The sequence below is a fragment of the Nicrophorus vespilloides genome, unplaced genomic scaffold (genome assembly GCF_001412225.1).
Source record: "Nicrophorus vespilloides isolate i.1.1-1 unplaced genomic scaffold, Nicve_v1.0, whole genome shotgun sequence".
In the NCBI taxonomy this organism is placed as follows: Eukaryota; Metazoa; Arthropoda; class Insecta; order Coleoptera; family Silphidae; genus Nicrophorus; species Nicrophorus vespilloides.
Window position 1 is genome coordinate 459,864 of NW_017100101.1, and position 20,186 is coordinate 480,049.

General features: G+C 38.5%; 3 protein-coding genes across 8 annotated transcripts in view; 1 reads left to right on the forward strand and 2 right to left on the reverse strand.

Annotated features, from left to right (window-relative positions):
• LOC108568045 overlaps nt 1–6,761 on the forward strand; it is a 30,245-nt gene extending 23,484 nt beyond the window's left edge. For 3 of the 4 annotated variants that reach the window (XM_017928899.1, XM_017928900.1, XM_017928898.1), the window contains 5 exons: nt 3,649–3,980; nt 4,209–4,477; nt 4,913–5,095; nt 5,386–5,604; nt 5,864–6,761. In XM_017928899.1, the coding sequence (XP_017784388.1) occupies nt 3,649–3,980; nt 4,209–4,477; nt 4,913–5,095; nt 5,386–5,604; nt 5,864–5,980 (1,120 nt within the window). In that variant the 3' untranslated portion in view covers nt 5,981–6,761. Of the gene's footprint in view, nt 1–3,648; nt 3,981–4,208; nt 4,478–4,912; nt 5,096–5,385; nt 5,622–5,863 lie in introns of all 4 variants that reach the window. The other variant, XM_017928901.1, reaches the window with a different exon arrangement.
• LOC108568042 (midasin) overlaps nt 1–14,849 on the reverse strand; it is a 50,301-nt gene extending 35,452 nt beyond the window's left edge. Inside the window, exons 1-12 of the mRNA XM_017928895.1 lie at nt 14,654–14,849; nt 14,373–14,593; nt 13,567–14,314; nt 13,347–13,510; nt 11,420–13,286; nt 11,203–11,359; nt 10,790–11,145; nt 10,482–10,734; nt 10,129–10,424; nt 9,133–10,068; nt 8,230–9,075; nt 8,037–8,165 (exon numbers count right to left, since the gene is read on the reverse strand). Coding sequence (XP_017784384.1) covers nt 8,037–8,165; nt 8,230–9,075; nt 9,133–10,068; nt 10,129–10,424; nt 10,482–10,734; nt 10,790–11,145; nt 11,203–11,359; nt 11,420–13,286; nt 13,347–13,510; nt 13,567–14,314; nt 14,373–14,593; nt 14,654–14,761 — 6,081 coding nt within the window. The 5' untranslated portion in view covers nt 14,762–14,849. The remainder of the gene's footprint in view (nt 1–8,036; nt 8,166–8,229; nt 9,076–9,132; nt 10,069–10,128; nt 10,425–10,481; nt 10,735–10,789; nt 11,146–11,202; nt 11,360–11,419; nt 13,287–13,346; nt 13,511–13,566; nt 14,315–14,372; nt 14,594–14,653) is intronic.
• A 638-nt stretch (nt 14,850–15,487) lies between these two features.
• Nucleotides 15,488–19,697, reverse strand: LOC108568092. 3 transcript variants are annotated; one of them, XM_017929008.1, is made up of 6 exons: nt 19,631–19,697; nt 19,182–19,523; nt 18,177–18,562; nt 17,854–18,124; nt 16,346–17,799; nt 15,488–16,285 (listed from the first exon to the last, which is right to left on the reverse strand). In XM_017929008.1, exons 2-6 carry the CDS (start codon nt 19,204–19,206, stop codon nt 15,992–15,994), a joined length of 2,430 nt encoding a protein of 809 aa, XP_017784497.1. In that variant the 5' UTR covers nt 19,207–19,523; nt 19,631–19,697; the 3' UTR covers nt 15,488–15,991. The 3 variants fall into 3 exon arrangements, with proteins under 3 accessions (XP_017784497.1, XP_017784498.1, XP_017784495.1); XM_017929009.1 differs by having other exon boundaries at nt 19,585–19,674; XM_017929006.1 differs by lacking the exons at nt 19,182–19,523; nt 19,631–19,697 and adding an exon at nt 18,682–19,027.
• Nucleotides 19,698–20,186: the final 489 nt, after the last annotated feature.

Below are 20,186 nucleotides of genomic sequence, written 5' to 3' on the forward strand. Positions count from 1 at the left end.
TTTTGATCAAAGGCGAATCTCGCATTGAAATATTCAAATGTCGCAAACTCTCCAAAGTTAGTTCTAAATCTGTGCGTGCGGTCTTAATAATATATAAATCATTCACAGGAAAGTCCTAAATTAAAAATCCAATTAAACTTGGAACTGGTGGACGGCAGTGAATCAAAAGCGACAGAACTTGAAAAAAACAGGATAAATTTTTCATCGGCTCTTGGAAAACTTTCGCTAAATAAATAAAACGTCTTCAAGATTTATTTCCGTGCGACCTGCATCCACTTTGGGAAACGTTTCACCTGTTTGTTCGGAAAAATGTGGAAACGGGTGAAAGCGGTGTACGTTTCGAGTCGAGGAAAAGGCGAGAGAGAAAAACGAAGAAGAAAAAACGTAAAACAAGAGAATATAGGGTGGAAATTTTATCGCCTCGCTCGCTTCATTCTGGGCTCACCCCGTACCGGACAAAACCGAATCGGCCCTTTTAATGTCGAGTCCTTGGCAAATTTACCAAGCCCTTATCGCCGCTCTCACATAACACACACGCACTCCCACTTTGGTCTTAAAATTACGGCAAGAACAAGACCCGCCGCCGAAAGCAAACTCGATTCGGCGCTTTTTTTATTGTACGTGTAATAAGTTTGACGCGGCAAAAAAAGAGAGAGAACACATACACATTCTCACATGGATAAAGAAGGTACGAGTAATTTGGGGGCGGAATGGATTTTTTTCTCCAGGATCGCAATAAAAAAAAAAGAAGTCTACCGCAATTATCTGGACGCAAGGGTTTTAGTATGTTTACGATCTAAACGAATTGCGATGCTAATACATGAAAAAAATGCAGAAGTCTAGAAGAGGCAATATATAATCAATATATAAAAAAACGCAGACACATAAAACTACTTGATTTATGAATACCCCAAATAACTAATCAAGATGACGACAATGAACATTTGAGATTATCAAAAAAAATAACAAAATAAACAAGACACCAACAACGATATATCCATTCAATTAATCTTTTTTACCAAAAATAAAGTGTTGATTGATAGTAAAATTTATGTTGCCGGACTGCGCATAATAATGCAAAGTTGTCCTTAATCATGATTTATTTACTTTTAGCTAAAAACCATGTTCTTCTCTAAATATGAAAGATTACTGTAAAAAAGCGTTAAAGTACGAGTTTATAATTTACTTTGTTAGGACTGGCGTTAATTAGGTCGAGTGATGTAATTATGAAATACGAGATGGGGGCGAGCGAAAAATAATAATAAAAAAGAAATAAATATTATGAAAACTGCGGAATTTCCGGTGAAAAGTAAAGCGCACTGTCAGAGCTGCAGGACGTGTGCATGTAATTCTCGAACAGCAACGAATTTTAGAAACTTCAAAACATCCGAAAGCGAAAAATACACTCGACAACTTTATAATATAATAATTAATCGCGTTCCGAGCCGGAATGGAACCTGTGGCTGTTTCATAATTACGAAAATTAAAACACAATTTTCATGCAGATTTCACCAGGTGTTGCTATCAAAAATGCAGATGACGCTGAGTGCAAAATAATACCAAATAACAACTGTATTCTACAGATATCTTGAAGATTATTTATTATGGAAATGCGTGTATCGTTAAAATTTCGTACTTTAGCGAATCGTTCTCGGTTCGCAGCAAAATATGATTTTGAATCCGAAATCGATTCGGTTATAGAGGATATGACGTGGCGATCATTAATCAAATGCCGCTCGGAAAGCTCAGAGCTTAAGACGTGGAGCTCCGAAGAAAATCGGGAGGATTATCGATTACGCAATTACAAGATTCATAAGATCTCCTCTTTGAGATGGAAGGATCGAGCAAAAATTAAAAGAGGAAACAGGGGAGAACGTGTTTAATTAATTACTATAAGATGAGTTTTATGAAATTCGGTAAACACACCGAAAAGATTAAATTTAAAAGTGTAAACTTGTTCTATTTATGTTGTTTTCTTCATACAAAGTCGATTTTAAATTATTCAACGTCGAGTTTCTTAAGCACTTTGTTCGATAGTATTGAAATATTTGTTTCAAATACATACAAAAAATCCCTACGTTGGCCATCAATTTTAATCATGATGTTTAAGTCCTTTTAATAAATTAATTGAAGTAAACCGAAGTAATCAAGAAAATGATTCATTTTAGAATAAAATATTAGATTCAAATGATTGATGATTCAAATACAAATAATAATAACAAATATAAAGTTATCAAGATAAAAATGAAAATTAGACAACTTAAAGAATAAATATTAAATTTTGTGAAAATCAATATTTGTTGACCAGTTTTTCTGGTTTTACTTTTCCTAGATAGTAGATAAGTAAGACAATTTAGTTAAGTTTTTTTCGATAGATTGATACAAGCTATTACGTTCGATAAATGTAGTCAAAGTGAGCAATATTTGATAGATAGGCTCAACTATTTAGTTTCGTGTATCAAATAAAATAGATAGGTTCAAATTTCTACCTTTTATCTTAATAATTCCATCTCAATAATCATAGATTAACTTTCAAAGTTATCATTTTATTTTTATTTCTTGGGCAAAACGCTCAGTTTGACTTTTAAATGAACAATGACGATTGCAAAATCCGAAATAGAATATATCAGAATACATTACAGCCTCTAGAGCTTTACCATACCAGCCCTGACCTCAATGAAGAAGTCCCAAACGAATAAAGAATGGCAACTCGTAAAGAGAGCAAGAAAAATGTAAATAAATTGCGGAATAAAGGAAGCGCTCACGTACAGGAAAAAGAAATAACTACAATCGCGATCCATTTTCTCGTGTGCATGTGTTTGTATATAAAATATGTTATTTTTTCATCATCCCGCGCGTCGTTGGAAAGATATGTCGCGACGACGACGGTAAGTGGATGGAAACGTTACTCGTTTTCCTTTCGCCTAGTTCCTATTTTATTTATTTGTTTTTATTTTGAAATGGCTCTCGCCGAGAAAAAATAAAATGAAAGGGAAATTCGGTACGAGGCGAGATGAATTCATTTCGGCATAGATGGAAAGAAAGACATCTGGTGATGAAGGAAGAGTAGGAGGCATACGCAAATCGCATACAAATCCAAACACACGCTGAGCGAGTGAGGACGCCCTTTTGGCCTCTCTCCGATCCTCATCTTCCGAAAGAGGCCAATGTTATTCGCGAGGTTGATCGATATTCCTAGAGCTTTTGATTGACGAAAAATGTGCATTATCCACATACAAATAAATATATGCAATATAAATCGCTGTAGAGTTATTGGAAAAGAAGGATTCGCGATCGAATCAAACTCGTAAAGAGGTATGAAGATTCGGATTGAGGAAAGTGGATATTCGACGCGTATTTGATTGTGCTGTCGACAATATTGTTTCAGCCTCGGACAGTTGCAACGAATCAATAGGTAGCAAACCGCTGTATAATTAAATACAAGCGTGCACATGAATCGGTGCATCCTATCTAGTCAATGCTCCAGAAAACTGAAGGAGACATCACAAATCGATCTATCATAGACGTGAAAATGCGTAACCAAACCAATAGACAAAGTTTGAAGTTTCAGATTTTCTTGAAAAATATTCTATTATTAAAAAAAAATTGCAATGACCATCACTGAAACAAGATCTTGTACTATTTCAGATGGTCACAAGGATTGCTGTTTCATCAGGGGGCTGTGGATTGCGCGAGGGCGGCGCTTTTGCTACCCCTGGGCATGTCCATATTGCACTGTCAACCGGTGAACAAATGCTCATTGGTGGAAACGGCTTTCCTACTCTTGGTAACCGTGGCTACCGTCAACATGCTGACGACGGTGCTGAACGACTCTCCGATATTTCCCGAAGACGAAAACGACGCCGACGACATGACAGACGCCCCATTGCTCATGGACTCGCCACAGTGCGTCCTCTTCGGCACCTTCATGATCTGGTTCGCCTCGATCACCATCAACCTAGGCCCCACATTTCTTTCAGGTTAACCCATATAGTTGTTTTTAGATTTATCCATTCGTTAATCTAAACTACTTAAAATCAACAGATTCATAACAATGTCTACAATATTGTTCCTAAAATTATTTATCAAATTAAGAACAGTGAAATTTACTTAATTCGACAAAATGCTAGTTTGTTCTATATCAAATTAAGAGAGGCTTTTGAAACAAAAACAATTAAATTCCCAATTGAAACTTTTGTCATCTACAGGTGCATTGGCGGCGCAAGGCGAACCGGGTCACAGAGCCCCATCCTGTCCACTAATCCACGGTCCTCTAAGACACTACATACTTAACGCCCTGTGGATAGCCGTGAATCTGGTGTGCGTTCTGCTGACGCTCTTCCATTTGCGCAAACTACATCGCGATCTGACCAAAGCCAACGTAGAGGCAGTGAGAGTCGCCGGACTCGTTACGACTCTGGTCAATGTAACCGGAGCTGGCGGAAGGCCCGGAACGCCCAACATGAACGGCGAAAGAGTAAGCGTACCGCCCCAACTAAACATTTGTAAATACTAATTCGAAATGGGTCATGTACAAACAATAAATGTTAAATATTATCACAATTAAAATCTTATCACCCTAAATCAGTAATAATATTTAATGTTCGTTAAATGTAATGTACTTTTGAGATTAATTTGATCTTATGGATGGATAAAGGATTCGAAATATTAAGCCATAATTAAACACGTAAACAGGAACAAGTGTATAAATGCAGAAACTACCAAGATCACTGAAAGTTGGGTTGCAGGAAGGAGGCAATTCATTTTAGGGTATATCGAGGCAAAACATTTCGCTTCAAAACGATCTCTGGGAAATTCATAAAAAAAAGAAAATTTGAGTAGGAAATCCCCCTCACCACCTTTATGCAGTGCGGAACTGTTAATTAATATCCCGATTCGCCCATTTGTGCAGGTGAGCGGCGCCCTCGAAGAGCACAGGAGGATGAGGGAGTATCTGAACCGGATGGAGCGCGACGGGGTGCAGAGGGTGAAGATGTTCCTGGTGATCACCGCCGCCTATGTCCTGTTCTGGGGACCGCTATTCTTCGTCACCCTCGTCAACCACCCGATTGTCGGAAACGCGCTCGGTCACGAGGCAAGTATGCAAATGCGCACGATAATTCGATTGGAATCGTTACATATTCATACGTCGACCAATCCCGCCAATTCACTGCCACCCGCACTCCTCTCCAACGGGGAGAGGGTCAAACTGCACTAAAACGGATATGCAGATGAAATTGCTGACTCGTGCGGCCATGAAAATGTCATCTTCGAACTAAATTCTAAGAACTAACATCAATGAAATTATTCAGTGTTCTAGCAATCAATTTACTTCGAAATTCGTAATCGCATTGAAAATATTAAAATTTTGTTGGGCTTTCGCAGATAACACTGCACATATCATACGTCCACGCGATAGTGAATCCGACACTGTTCCTGCTGCTGCACCGGGGCCTGAGGAAGGCCACCATCGACTTGTGCTGCGGATGGTTACCATCATGGTTGACAAACCACAGCGTTCCGCCGCCGCCGAACCCGCCACGCGCCGACATATCACTACTGAAAACGCCGCTTCCGGTGCCGGCCCAACCTGATAGCTCTATGGTAATTAAATATTATATGTAAGTGGTGTGCACACAGCATGATTATATTTCTACAAAATTTTACCTAGTCCTTTCGAACTCTTAAATATTAATAAGAACCAAACCAATTGCACACGCAACTAAATAATAACAAAATTAATTTAAACAAAATTTAACAATACGGAGCGGGGCTTCCTTTTAATCAATATGGGCGGGGGTTCGAATGAGGTGGGTGGGGCATGTCGAAAATTATGTGTGTTTTCTTCTGTCTGTGCTTGCAGGGAGACACCGATATGAACATTTGGATACCGGAAACGCCGCCGATGAATGGCGGCGTTTTAATACCGCACTACACCAGCCCGGAAGTGGCGCCAACATCGCCGGCGGAGAGCGATTAGCCCGAGTGGGACCGATCCACAAAAATCTAAAAAGAAATGTTTCGAGTGACATTTTTTTTATGTTTTACACGGAACTTGTTCCTCTTGTGGTTCGGACCCAACACGGAAATTGATCGATTTCAAAAGTAATTTGCGAGCGCGATTTGTAAAAAAAAAAAATGAAATCGCGCCCTCAAAAGACAACCAAACAAAATCACTATCTAATGTATGTATACTACTTGATAAGCTCCATTCCTAAGATGTTGAGATTTAGGCCGAACGCGACTTTTGTGGTTCGTCGGTAGTTCCACCCATTTTCTCATTATCTAATTAAAAGTGTTCATTTACGCCGCCTTAACATCTCGGGAATATTCTTAATTAGTTACTTTCAGACAAGAAAAAAATAATATTAAAAAAACACACACTTACGACGGTGAAATCTTAGAACATAATTAACACTTTGTGAGCTGCCAAAAGCATAAACTACAAGACGCGAACGTCCCTCGGTCAAATTACGAGGAGACGTGATTTGGTTTCCTTTTCTCGTCCTCATTCAAAATGAAGTCAATTAAGTAAAGTAAATTAAAACTGAAAAGCAGAGAGCGTAATTAAGAGAGGATCATGTATTAGCACCGGCGGTAACGCCTAATATTTTAAAACGGAATTGAGTAAACTTAAACGTTGATGCGCGTTGATTGCTTCGAGAGACACTTATATAATATATTAAATATGGGCCAAAAACGATAAAAGTCACGACACGGGAAATGGATAATACGCATCACGTTAAGATTATAAATTAGAGTAAGATAGATGAAGATATATTATTATTATTATTTATAAAATCAAAGATATATTTAAAAAGAACTGATTTATATTATTAATTTATCATTTAATTTCAAATTCAATTACTTAATTCATACGATTGACGAACTCTACTATTCAATAACAAAACTTTTAGTCTTCTAAATGTAAACCTAACGCAATAATGAGAAAAGCATCCAACGTTTAGAATTATATTATTATACGAGTAAATAAATAAATATCTATATTCTAGAAATTGTATTTTCACTAAAGAAAAAGAAGTATATATATATATAAAAATATATTTGAATAGTTGTGATTAGCAGGAGGGCATGAATATTCTAAAGTAGAGATCTATATTTAAAATAAGACATACTTAGTTTAAATAATGAATGTTTAATGTTAATTATTTGCACGGTTTACAATAGAGGAGAAAATATACGCACCAAAATTCGTGTTGAGCAGTCGAAAGCAATATTTGAAATGTTTTAATTATAAATTAAATAAAATGTATACTTCGTTAAAAAAAATAATCAATTCATTTCAGAATTTAAAATAATTTTCATTATTTATATATTTTTTAGAATGTAGAGTAAAAAAAAGTGAAATATATAAATTAATAAACAATAATAATATAAAGTATTTTTTATAAATAAATTATAATGAAATTGAAAACTAAAACACCAAAAAAACGAAAAAAGAAATATATCAAACGAATTTTCAGTTCAGAAAATTGGTCCAAAAGCTTTAACAAAAACATTTAAAAAAATATATGTGAATGTAAGCAAATTGCCGACTTTTTCGTTTGTTTTTAAAGTAATAAAAAATTAAACGTTAAAAAGGAAAAACGATGTGCCTAATTAATTAAAAAAAAGTTGATATAGATTAATGTTAAAATTAAAAAAAATATATATTTAAAAATTGAAAAAAAATAATATATAGATTATGATTGTTATATGTAAATATATATGATGGTCGTAACGCAATTTATATTTGATTATTTTTTGTATGTATTTTTGGTTTATACGCTGTATCTCTTTCGTTCAATTGATTTTGAATTATGTAATAAATTAACTACACTACCAATCTCTTCTCGCATCGTTCACCCTTCCCAAATCCACTTTTCAGCGCTCATTTAAAGTATATTCATCCGGAATATTTTATGACCCCCACATAGCAGATATCTGCTCGTAAGTATATTAGTGCTATGATTTCAATAAATTTTACTACTGAATATTGGATAGATACACGGAAAATAATTGTTAAGAAAACTCACCTGTTCGAATCCACCTAAGATGTCGGTAGTGTCCATGGCGGAGGTGACAGGTAGCACCCGAAGAGCTTTTCCGGCCAACTTCGCTAAAGTCCGGACGACGCTGCTCTTTCCACAACCAGCAGTACCGACCTAAACCAATAGACATACGTGTAACAAATCAAAACACTATTTTTAAATTTATCAAAAAACTTACGAGAATCGACATCCAATTCATGTTTACGCAATAACCGAGACTGCGCAGAACGCTCATTTGACTTCTGAGTACTAATCCGTGATCTTCTGCAGAGTTCGCTGAATGCTCGTCTTCAACCCTGGACACTCTGACATCTCCGAAGATTGCCGATTCCTTGGTTATGTAGGCAACGGCATTGGTGCCCGCTATGGAAACTCCAAAAACGGCCTCGAACAACTCGCAGATCTTAATCTTATCCTCGAGAGTTCTCATGCGATCGGCGTAGATCAACATCACCAAATTTTCAGGTCTGCAGTCATCACCACCGTTCTCTCCGCGTTGGTAAATGGTGGCTTCGCACCACCTTGTTAAATCCCTCAAGTTAAACTCCCATGGAGCGCCCTTGCACCCGAACGTGTGCTTCTCCAGTTCACTCATCAACGCCATATTGAATTTGATCATACGTTCAAGGAGATCCTTCGGTAGACCGGGGAATTGAGAACGCAGAATGCAGTGCATGTCGCTAGCGTTTAAGGGGTTCACGTAGACTTCGGTGAAGCGATTCAAAAATGATTGCGGTAGACCTCGCCGAGAGCCACCCTGCTTCAGCGGATTTTGACAACCGAAAAATCTAGTACCCATCTTAACGTTGAAGGTCTTTCCGAGCTCAGGAATGAAGATCTCACCGCGATGATCCAGGCAAGCGTTTAAACCTTCCAGAACCGATTGCGAAGCCAAATTCAGCTCGTCCAACAAGATCCAATGGCCCTGCTTGAGCGCCTGTAAAAGCGGTCCGTCGCGCCACGCAAACTGACCAGCTTGACCATCTTCCACAGGCAAATCAGCTCCAAACAAATCTGAAATATCCTGAGAAACATATTTTTTACTTTTACTTTTTACTTTTAAAATGCACAAATATCTTACGGTTTGATCCGATAAATTCACTCTGAACACTTTGTTTCTAGTGGCTTTGGCCAATGCAGTGACGAGACTCGTTTTACCAACTCCTGGGCTACCTTCCAACAGAATGGCCTTCTTCAATTGCATTCCTCGCATTAATCGGAGAGTGTTGTAAACTGTCGTTGGGGCATCGAAGACGAAGCCAACTGAATCCGCTTTTTCTTTGCCGAGATGAATATAAAAGGGTTTGATACCGAATATATCTCCTATCATCTCCACTTTGAGATTATCGGAAGCCACGTTAATGGTGCTTTCTTTCAATTGATTCTTAATGAAGTTAACGCATTCATTTTTGAACTCCTGCAGCACGGATTCTGCTTCCATGCTGGTGACTCCAGAACCGAAACTATCGAGGAAAGTAAGACAAGCGCCATTGAAATAAGCGGTGGCCGGGTCAATTTTCTCTACACACGCATTAATGAAGTCGACCCAGGTGAGTATATCACGAATGCTTATCGTGAAGCGCTTTCCGATCTCTTGCAACTTGAACCAATCCACGAAATCGATGATGTTGTTAGCGACGCCCTGGGACGATACCGTCGCACAGAGATTATGCTTTACGATGTCGATTAAGTCCTGGCGATTAGAGCACGGCTCGCACCAGATCTCCGTAAATCTGTTTCTCAATGCCGGTGATAATTCCTTCTTACCGAAATCACCTCCGGGGTTCATCGTACCCACAAAACTAAACCTCGCATCTGCGACTATCAACTCTGATTCCTTGCTGTTGGCCTTCTCCGCCAACAGCAAAGACCGTTCCGGCTCTAAAAGCGAGTTCATACGCTCCAAAACGCTGTCGTCAGCTAGAGAAATTTCATCGGCGAGGAACAAATGCCCTTTGGACATGGCATGTATCAAAGGACCATCCACCCACTCGAATAACTTATTCAAATTGTCGTCCTGAAATACAATTTCCTTGTAATATTTCACGCATCAAAAGACCCGAAACTTTCTACTTACACTGTGCTCCCGGACCGGACGGAGTCCACCGATAAAATCGCTGCTTTCTATGTGCATGTGACAATTGACTGTGATCAGATCTTGTCCAATTATGTCCGCAATCAATTTACAAACCGTCGTTTTTCCACCGCCCGTTTCGCCCACCAGCAAAATGGGCTCCTTGAACGCAATACCTTTGAAAACGAGTACAGCCAACTGGCGCATGTTGTAGGTCCAAACCACGTTTCCGCAGCTATCACGATTCTCGTAAATTTTCTCCAGAATCGGACGCGTTATGGAAGAAGTTTTGTCTGAAACTGAGAAACCAAGAAACATTTTAATAATAATTTCGTTAGGAACCGTTTGGTGCTTACGGGTGAACAGATGCTGCGGTACAACTTCGCGTTTGATGTGCTTCTTGATAACTTCGGCGATCTCTTCGCGTTCCTCACCCTTGCGGACTCTTCCGGCCAAAAGCAAGTAGCCCTCATCTGCTATATGTTGATCCCAATCGTAGAGAGCGTTGGAATTCGCTGCTAGTCGATAACGTTCGCCCCAACGAAACAGATCACGAAGTGTAATGAAGCCGTGTTTCCCGGCAAATGCAGCAGATCCTCTTCTTCTAGTCTAATTAGGAATAATTGAATGTTATCTTCATTTTGAAATTATAACAGCTACTTACTTGTAGATCTTTCATAACGTTGATCATTTTCTTTGCGTACGACGGAGCCATGTGGCAGCGCTTATGCAGAATGAATTCCAACTCAGGATGAGGAATCTCGTTAAAATGCAGCTCAACGAAACGATTCCTGAATGCCCTGGATAGCATTTTCCTGCCACTGTAAGTGCCAGGCGGATTTTGAGTGGCAAAAAGCATGAAGTTCGGATGAGCCTTGATCACCTCCTGAGTTTCGGGAATGAACAGCTCCCTATTATCATCGAGCACACGATTTAACGCTTCCAAAACATCAGTCGGAGCCAAATTCAACTCGTCCAAAATAATCCAATGACCTTTGCGCATCGCCTCCACCAAACAACCTACGACCAATCAAAAAATGTAAAACACTCTTAAATACTCGAGCAGTCATGTCCCACCTTCTTGAAACTCCAATTTTCCATCCTCATTGGCAACGTACGACCCAATGTATTCTTGCAAATCAGTATGCTCGTGATTATTGATCCTCACGCATTTGTAGCCAGACGCCTTAGCCAGATATGTAATCAAACTGGTTTTACCAACAGAAGTATCACCCTAAAATAAAATTATTACAAAAATAACATCATCATTAATGATTTGCATAGTCAAACTCACCTGAAGCAGTACAGGAAGATGTCCGATGGACACAATCCTAACAAGATCTTTAAGATTGTTACGGACCGAATCGGTGAGAATATAATCGTCGGCAACGGTTGGTTCGAGAGAACCCTTCAACACCCAATATCCCTCGAACTGCAAGTAATTGCCAACGCTTGGCTCTCGAATAGGTCCCTTCAAAATGGCCTTCAGGTCCTTCTGACCACCAATTATGTACTTTACGATCATCTTCTCCACAGCCTTGTACGAATTTGCATCGAGTTGCGTTAAGAAACTCAAGCAAAACGCTTCATACAAGCTTCTGGTGAAAACGCCGCACGGATTTTTTGAGGCCACTGCCAAAGCTCTGCACAACGAACGCAAAGAGAAATGCGGTTTATGTCCTAAACCATCAGAAAGAGACAACAAAGATTCCTTTCGTACGTTTAAATAAAACTTGACAATGTTTTCTACTTTCTCCGGTCCTATGGATTGCGCCTCCAAATAACTATTCACCATCAGTATGAGATCGTTGCGATCGATCAATTCATCCACGAAGAACTCGGTGAAACGATTCCTCAGACCAACGGGTAAATCCTTTTTACCAACGTCTGTGGATGGATTCATGCAAGCGAATAAGGTGAAATTTGGATGCCTCTTGATAGGTTTTTTCTCGCCGTTCTCAAGTAAATTCAAACTACCTTCGGCACCCTCTAGCAAACCAGAAAGGCATTCCAAAGTCTCGGCGTTGGCCAAATTGATTTCATCGAGCAGCACCCAATAACCATTAGTGACGGCTTTCACCAAAGTTCCCTCGATGAACGCAAATGCTAACGCTGTTTTGTGCTTCAATTGGACCTCAATTTTTTCTAACTTGGAGCCCACCTCAGTCCACTGTTTCATGTACTTAATCTCCTTTTCGCTGCTTTCGCTTCGCACTCGCTTTTGACCCACGTCGTTTTTCACTAGTCGGTTCATAGCCGCTTCGTAACTTTTCTTCATCAACGTTATAAGATGGCTCCAAAGCTTCTCGTTGTAGCAGTAGTTCAAGTTCTGCAAGAACTTTCTGTTGGCATCGGCGTTAAAATATCCTTTGAATACAGCCTCAAATTGCTTTTTGACTGGGGCAATGATGAACTTGAAGTCGACGGGTTTGTAACCGCCCAATAGATCGGCGGAATCAGACTGCTGGTTCATATTGATAACAAGTAATTTTTGACCAACCGTGTGTGCCAAGTACTGTACTGCGCTCGTTTTTCCGGTTCCGGTTTCGCCTACCAATAAAACGGGTTCCCTCAGATTCACACAGCATATAATCCTCTCCAACAGACAAGCGAAAGGACGTGTGAAGCAGTAATTCAACACTTTATTCGATTTAATATTGAATTGCCTCTTAATCAAAGCCCTGCCCACCTTTAAATCGTTGTCGCCCATGCTCAAGTTTGGTTTATATTGGTTCAAAAAATACTGCGCCTTCTGTTCGACGATACCCAGATGAGCACTAATTGCCTGTGCCAACGTTACTCGTTCATCGGCGTTCGGAAAAGCGCAGCAAAATATGTCTATAGCATCTTGAAGAACTCTCAAAGCACTTGCCTGACTGGCAATATCAAAATCAATGACTGCTCTGGAAGTCCACTTGAACAGGTCTCGGGTTGAGGTCAGACGCGCGTTTTTCTGCAACCTCTCAGCATCCCCGGAAACTGTCTTGAAAACATCAGACATGCGTGTGCAGATGGTCTTCAACTGTGGATAAATTCCACTAATGATCTCTATAAGTTCTGAATCAATAAGCGGATCGATGTTTATCGTGAGAACATGTTTCTCCAATAAAGCATTAGCGTTTGTATATTTTCGGTGGTGTCCCGTAATCGTCGTTATTAATCTGAAATAGAAAAAAATGCATTTTGACATTTATAATTTAATTAACAATTAAAACTATTACCTTTGCGTTAAGAACAATTGGAAACCGGGTTTGATTGGTACTGAATCATGATAGCCAGGCACAGTTAAGTATCCGTTTTCTATTAATCCGTTCAAGACTGATGCAATGTCTACACTTGCTGAATCAATATCTTCCAAAAGCAGCCAAGAGCCATCAATTACAGCCTTAAATAAGAACATTTTATTGACATTTCACACAAAAATAATATTAAATTATTTACCTGAGTTAAAACTCCTGGTTGCCAGATGAATTCACCAGGAACATCAGTGCATTTGTAAGTTCCCAAAAGCATTTTGCTATCAGTCTGATCTCCCAGCTGAATCTTAATAAAACTCTTCCCCAAAACACGTCCAGTTTTTGCAGCCAAATATTCCACCAAACAAGTTTTTCCACTCCCCACTGGACCCAAAAGACTCACAGTCTTGTTAGCAGCAATCCCCAAAGCAATCCTCTGCAAGTTATTCCTTGTCGACGCAACCTCAACGATTTTCCCGCACGTCGCAACAACTTTTTCATACACAGGAAGATAAATACCACAAACACAAATCACCGACTCCGACGTAATGATACCATGCATATCAGAATCTGCATTTTGGATATCACTAATGGCAATCTGCCTGCTCAAGCCATATTTCAAGTCACTATCAATTCTCTCAGAAGATTTCAATACTATATCCAAATAATTATTCAATTGGATTTCACCCATCCCTGTATACAGCCCCACACAATGACAATAAATCCACCTCACTGCAGCATCTTTGTGATTTGCATACTTTGCAAAAAATGTGGACCAATTCCATTTTCCCTTGAAAAAAGCTGGTTTAAATTTCAGTAGTTTATAGCAGGCCTCAACAAAATCTAAATCACTAAAAGCATATACTGCCACATCTCTTTTCTTTTTCTTAGGAGCACTCTGAGCATCTTCTGTAAAGAGATCAGTCCATTTCTCGAAATACTTTAATATAAAACTAAAAAGAAAGAAAGATTAATTAATAAACAGATTTAAGTAATTTACTAAAAAAAAACCTTTCACTATCTGGATGAAGTTCAATTGTTTTGGCCAAGGCAACTGTATTTCTAATTGTGATGTACCTATCAGCTTCTCCCTGCTCAACTGATATGGCCAAATGAAGAATTTTCACAAAGTGCCTCCGAAAACATTCCACTACTGAAGCTGTGTATCTGGGATCCAGAAATGCAGCAGCAATGTACTCAAAGATATCCTGAACATGTCCAGCTTTGAGATCCTGCGAGAGATACAATACAATTCAAAGCTAAAGTAAAAACGTGAATTTAAGGTTACTCACCTTCGCATCGTAATTCGTTAAAAACTTTTCGAACTCTTTGTTTTTTGCCGAGAAACGGAGCAAATTCTCCTCGGAAATAGTATATAACGTCATTTTGTGCTCGCTCATCGCATGTCACGTCGATTTTCGGCTTGAATTTGCAATTGAAAACGAGGATCACCACCAGCAAACACAATCAACACGTGCAACACACACGCTCGAAGTATTTGTTGTTCTGTCAAAATCACGCGCTGTCAGATGTTTGTCAAATTGCTGAACTGCCAACATAAAGTAATATCAATTAGCAGGATTAAAAATCACTAAATTTTAAAACTGGTAATAAATTGCAAATATTAGTAATATCAAGATTATGCATGAGGATTCGGATGATTAGTAGTGAAAGTACAACAGAATGTTTTACAAAATAGATGTATATAATAAATAGTTTAGAAATAATACAAAATGCAATTTCAAACGACAAAAACTTAACAAACTTGTACAATTTTAATTCTTTTCTTAAGAAATAACAAGACTAATGATAAAAAATGTAGAGAATATAAATAAACAAGATATGAAAATATTCGGCAAATGAATTTCAATTACGAGGAAAATAAATAAATTCAATGTCGATTTTCGAACAAAATAAATAGTATATTAAATAGTAATAATACTGAATATGTGTAAATTTTAAAAAATATATAAATATAGATGACATCCAGGCAACCACATAGACACGTATACAATGATATAACATTTTTCACAAAATAAAATGTAGAAACGAGAAACGATATACCTACATACAATATATATTTAAAAATAGTTTAAGACGAAGAGAGTTGGTGCGCGAAAGTTAAAATTATACATTTTTGGTTTCGATATTTTAAAAATAATAATATAAAAAAACAGCTTTGGTTTAAATGGTAATGAAGCGTTCACACATACACGGTAATAACTTTAGATTGCACAATTGAAAACATCGGTTTACTGTCGAGTAAAATATAAGTAGACTTAGATATTAAGGAGGATGTAAACTGCGAATCCGGGGAGAGGATTTCTGTAGTCAATGAAAAATTAAAGAGTTGATGTCAGTCAACTTGTCAAGACAGAAAAGTTTTCTTAAGTGTGTGAACGAATCTGGAGTGTGTTAAATGTAAACATTCATACGTGGTCCATAAACATACCAAATATACAGGTGCATTCAGACATAGATCAGTCATTATCACAAGATCAATTAATAGTAATAACAAAAAGGTGAAGTAATCTTATGATTTGATGATGCACAACAGAGGGGGTTGGCGCGGAGCGGTCGGTCGGGTATTATTATTATCGGAGAGGGGACGTAAATATATATTAGTCTAGTTAACGTACTGTATAACTGCAATCTTCTGTCAAAGCGAACCTGCTGAGTTGCTCGTCCAGATGTTCGCCAACCTGCGGCTCTACGATATTTATGGCACACGACACCCCGTTTGCAACCTTCAATTTGTAAATAAATTCTTGCATCAAGTCGCAGTTAACTCGTTTGGTGCAAAGCGTGGGCACGTGGAAGCACGTAAGAGAAAGGAAAACCTCCTTCATCGCCTTTATCGTATTAATCCACATGTCGAACACGCTTAGATTGAGGAACTTCTCGTGAGCTTTGGATTTGAATATCTGAAAATGAACAAGGAATTAGTACGAATTACGAAGAATGGGCGATCATGGTTCAATTACTGCTGCGACAGTCCTGTTGGCTTTCAGACCTAACGTCGTTGAGATCAGGTGCTTCGTTTCGAGTATCTTCTGGATGGAACCCTGCAAATAGAGCACTTCCTGACTGAGGCAGCCTAGTTGCTCTTCGTTATAGTCCTTGATGCGCTCTATGTTCTCTTTCAGAGTTGCTAGCACTCCCATGTACACCTCCTGCTGCGTTTTATCGCCGAACGTCAGAGACTTCAGCAAATCCATAAACTCCTTCTGATCTGGATCTACTTTCTTTTTAAGCTGCGCTGGCTCCATCTTCGGTTCCACCCTGATGTAATGGTTCTTAAAGATGTATTTCGGCACGTCGTCTTCCTTCTTCTTCGGAACAGTAGCAGCTTTCGGCGATGAACCTTTCACGCTGTGCAGAAACTTGTCTTTCATGACCACCTGCAGCAAACACTCCAGATCGTCGTATTTATCGATTCCCTTGAGCGCTGTGAAAGGCACATTCTGAAAAAACCAACTGCTACCCGACGTGCCTTTGTTAATCTTCAACTTTGGTCCTCCGTACATGACGAACATCGAGAGATCCTTTTCAGGGCCGAACTCATCGTCATCATCGCTGGAATCGTCCGTCGGCGTTTTCTCGTTCAGCAGCTTTTCAGCGTCGGCGTATTCGCTGAAATCATTTATGTTGATTTCGATATTCTCGTTACTCTCCACCTCGGTCGCCTTCGCTTCGTTCACCTCTATTTTGCTTTTGTATTTTTGTACTAGCTTATTAAGATCCGCGCTGAATTTGTTCACCAACATCTTCTTTTCCTCAGTCACCTCATCGATCCTATTGGGTCCGTCGTACATCAGAAACATATTCTCGCTTTCTCTCCTCCTGCTTTGCAACCTTCGCCGCGCATCCTCATGATGCAGTTTCCCTTTATCGTCGAAAACTAAACTTATATTATTGCTTTTGGAACTTTTAAACTTCAGTAATTTCTCCTCGCGCACTGGAGGATACCTTTTGTACGAGTTCAATTGATGGATTTTGGTGATCTGTATATGTATTTGCAGAGTGATGCTGTTGCAAACATTATTCAAAGTATCCCAATATATGCTCAGTTTTCTCAGATGCGACTCTAAACCGCTTATGTAGGATTGCGGGCATTGGTAATACTTCAGAAAACACTGATAATCCAGTATCCTGAAGTGTCGCATGTTGAGCGTGGCGTTGTCGTGTACCCTGTTGTTCAATCTCCTCTGTTTATTCTTGGGGAGGAGATCAGCGTTCATCTTGCACTTGATCTCCATATCCGTTGAGCGCACCATCGTTTTGAGTATGGGTACACACTTTAACCAAAACAAATCGTGCTCCGATTCCCTGTTATAAGGTTTTCTCAATACCTTGCCCGAATCGTGGATCGAGTCGATAGCGTTCATTGAATCGAATATTGTGTCGAAAAGTTTGCAGAAAAAGGAGATATCCGTCTCTGTAATTATGTAAATTGATTATTTTTTTGCATTTTATTAAAAATAAAATATACCTTTTAATGAGCGCGCCATGGATTGGCTAAAAAGTTTCGAAGCGGTGGTGGTCTTTCCATCTGCTAAATCAACGGAAGAACGATGCGTGTCTACATATTCGTTAATAAATTCGTTGGTGGCAACCATCGTCTGGTTGTTAACAAGAAAATAAACATCGCTGCATACTATAGTTCGGTTCAATTCACGCAACAACCAGGAAGGATCGAATAACAAGACAATTTTCTTGTATTCGCCCACATCAAATTCGTAAAACCCAGTCTCATTGTAGTCCTGTAAATAAATAAATTGCATATTACTTATAAATACAACTTTTTAAACATACCAGTTGCAGTTCCCAGAGGACCTCTAGAATATCCCTAATACCGGACGTGGCCGTAGCAATGACTCGGAAACCACAAGAGTGCAGATCGAAAATGTACGCCTTGATTGCGTCCGCAACTTTATGCATGTTCGAGTTTTGAAAATAGAACATATGTCCGATGATTTGATGGAAGTCGATGGCCAACAGCCGGATGCCGAAAATGATGGTGTTCTGCGGAAATGCCTTGTCGGGGCCAAGCGGCTTCGTCGCAGGGAGAAGCGTGGAGCTCTTCACCGAGTCGAGAGTGAAGAGCACGCTGCGGAATCCCGGATGCAACAGCATGGCGCATTCGCTCATCCTGCTGAACACCTTCTCGTTCATTATAATTCGTGTGACTTCCTCGGTCCCTTTCGAGAAAAAATAACGAATTAAAAACTAATAAATAATATAACAATACAACACACAACATCGGAAAATATAAATATTCAGAAAAAAAAATCACAGAAACACAAACAATAAAACTCACCACATTTCGTTGAGTTTTGTTTGTCCGAATTAGATTGTTTCTTCGTTAAAATCTTTTTGTTAAACTTTTCCGCAGCCGACATTTCGGTCATCAAACAAGGTGATGCCATTAAGCGACAAAATCACAGCAGCATGATAAAAACAACCGCCACAAATGCCAAAATTTCTTTGACATCTGAAATGTCAATTTTCAGGATGCATTGACTACCGTCAACCAGCAATAGATTAATAACAAACTAATTAAATTATTAAAGGCGAAACAGTCGAAAATTTAATAAATTAACCAAGTCCATCTACCACACAAACCCATCATCAAACTGCAAACCAACAATATTTGTCCAATTGAAACTAATTAATTGAAAACCAATTGCTTTTAGTTAATTAAATATAACTTCAGAATACTAGCAGATAAGAAATGAACAGAAAATCGACGAAAATATAAACGTCAACATTTTTAGGTTAGAATTCAAAACATTATTTTAAGCTATGGACAAAACTCACCCTTTTTAGTTGCGTCCTTTGCCATCCTGTTATTTTTGTTGTTATATGATTGGCAGTTATTTTTTGATATGGATACGCCTGTATCTCTCGTCAGTTTATCACTAATGCGAGCTTTAGACCATAATGAAGAAAAATAATTTTAAATTAAATGTCCATGGCCCGTGGTTAGAACGAACAAAATTTGCTATCGAAGAGGATGTGTTTGTTTATTTTACGAAATATCGAATGCTCTACAAACGCGAAACTTGGCAACCTTGGACCTCTTAAGTTTACTATCTAACTCAGTAAACTATTATCATTATTTGTTTGTCTGTTATTGCCAAGAAAGATGAAGACATATGCCTGAAAAGTAAATGTATAAATAAACTGGGCGGCAAATTTCATAACGTATCTAAATTTTTACGTTATTGCCAATGACTAACAACGTCTAATGTTGAATAACGACTTACAATATATATATAGTACTAGCTTCGAATTGTAAGTGGCACTAAGGTCGAGAATAATTTAAGAATATTGTTACTCTATATAAATTTAAATTGCTAGACAGCTATGAAAGTCTACAGAACGCGGTAAATTTAAATTTTAAATGATGTTAATGCGAACTATATGTATAGACATACAAACTATAAATATTTACATGTTTCATTACGAAATTAAAAACTTTCATTTAAAATTAATAACTTGAAGGGCCAAAAGTTTCAAAATTTCTAGACCCAATTGGGGCAAGAGAACTGAATCACACACCTTCGTCAATGGAATCAATATCTGATCATATGGATTCAACATAAACATTTTCTACTGCCATATCAAATTCATCCCTTTCCTGGACGTTTTTTTAGTTGCTAAGGGGCCCCAACTATCCTTAATACGTCACTATGCGACGATCATTGTCTTCAAAAAACTTAATAATGACAATTGTCAGTCAATGATCTGTTTTCCAATTTTTACACGTTATTTTGTAAGAAATTACGATGAATGATTTCGAGGTCTTCAATAGGCACGTGA

Coding starts and splice junctions, on each gene's coding strand:
- LOC108568092 (XM_017929006.1), bottom strand. CDS start 18,790: ATGGCATCACCTTGTTTGATGACCGAAATGTCGGCTGCGGAAAAGTTT. Junction 17,800..17,853: donor CATGGCGCGCTCATTAAAAG/GTATATTTTATT, acceptor ACATAATTACAG/AGACGGATATCTCCTTTTTC. Junction 16,286..16,345: donor CCAACAGGACTGTCGCAGCA/GTAATTGAACCA, acceptor GTTCATTTTCAG/ATATTCAAATCCAAAGCTCA.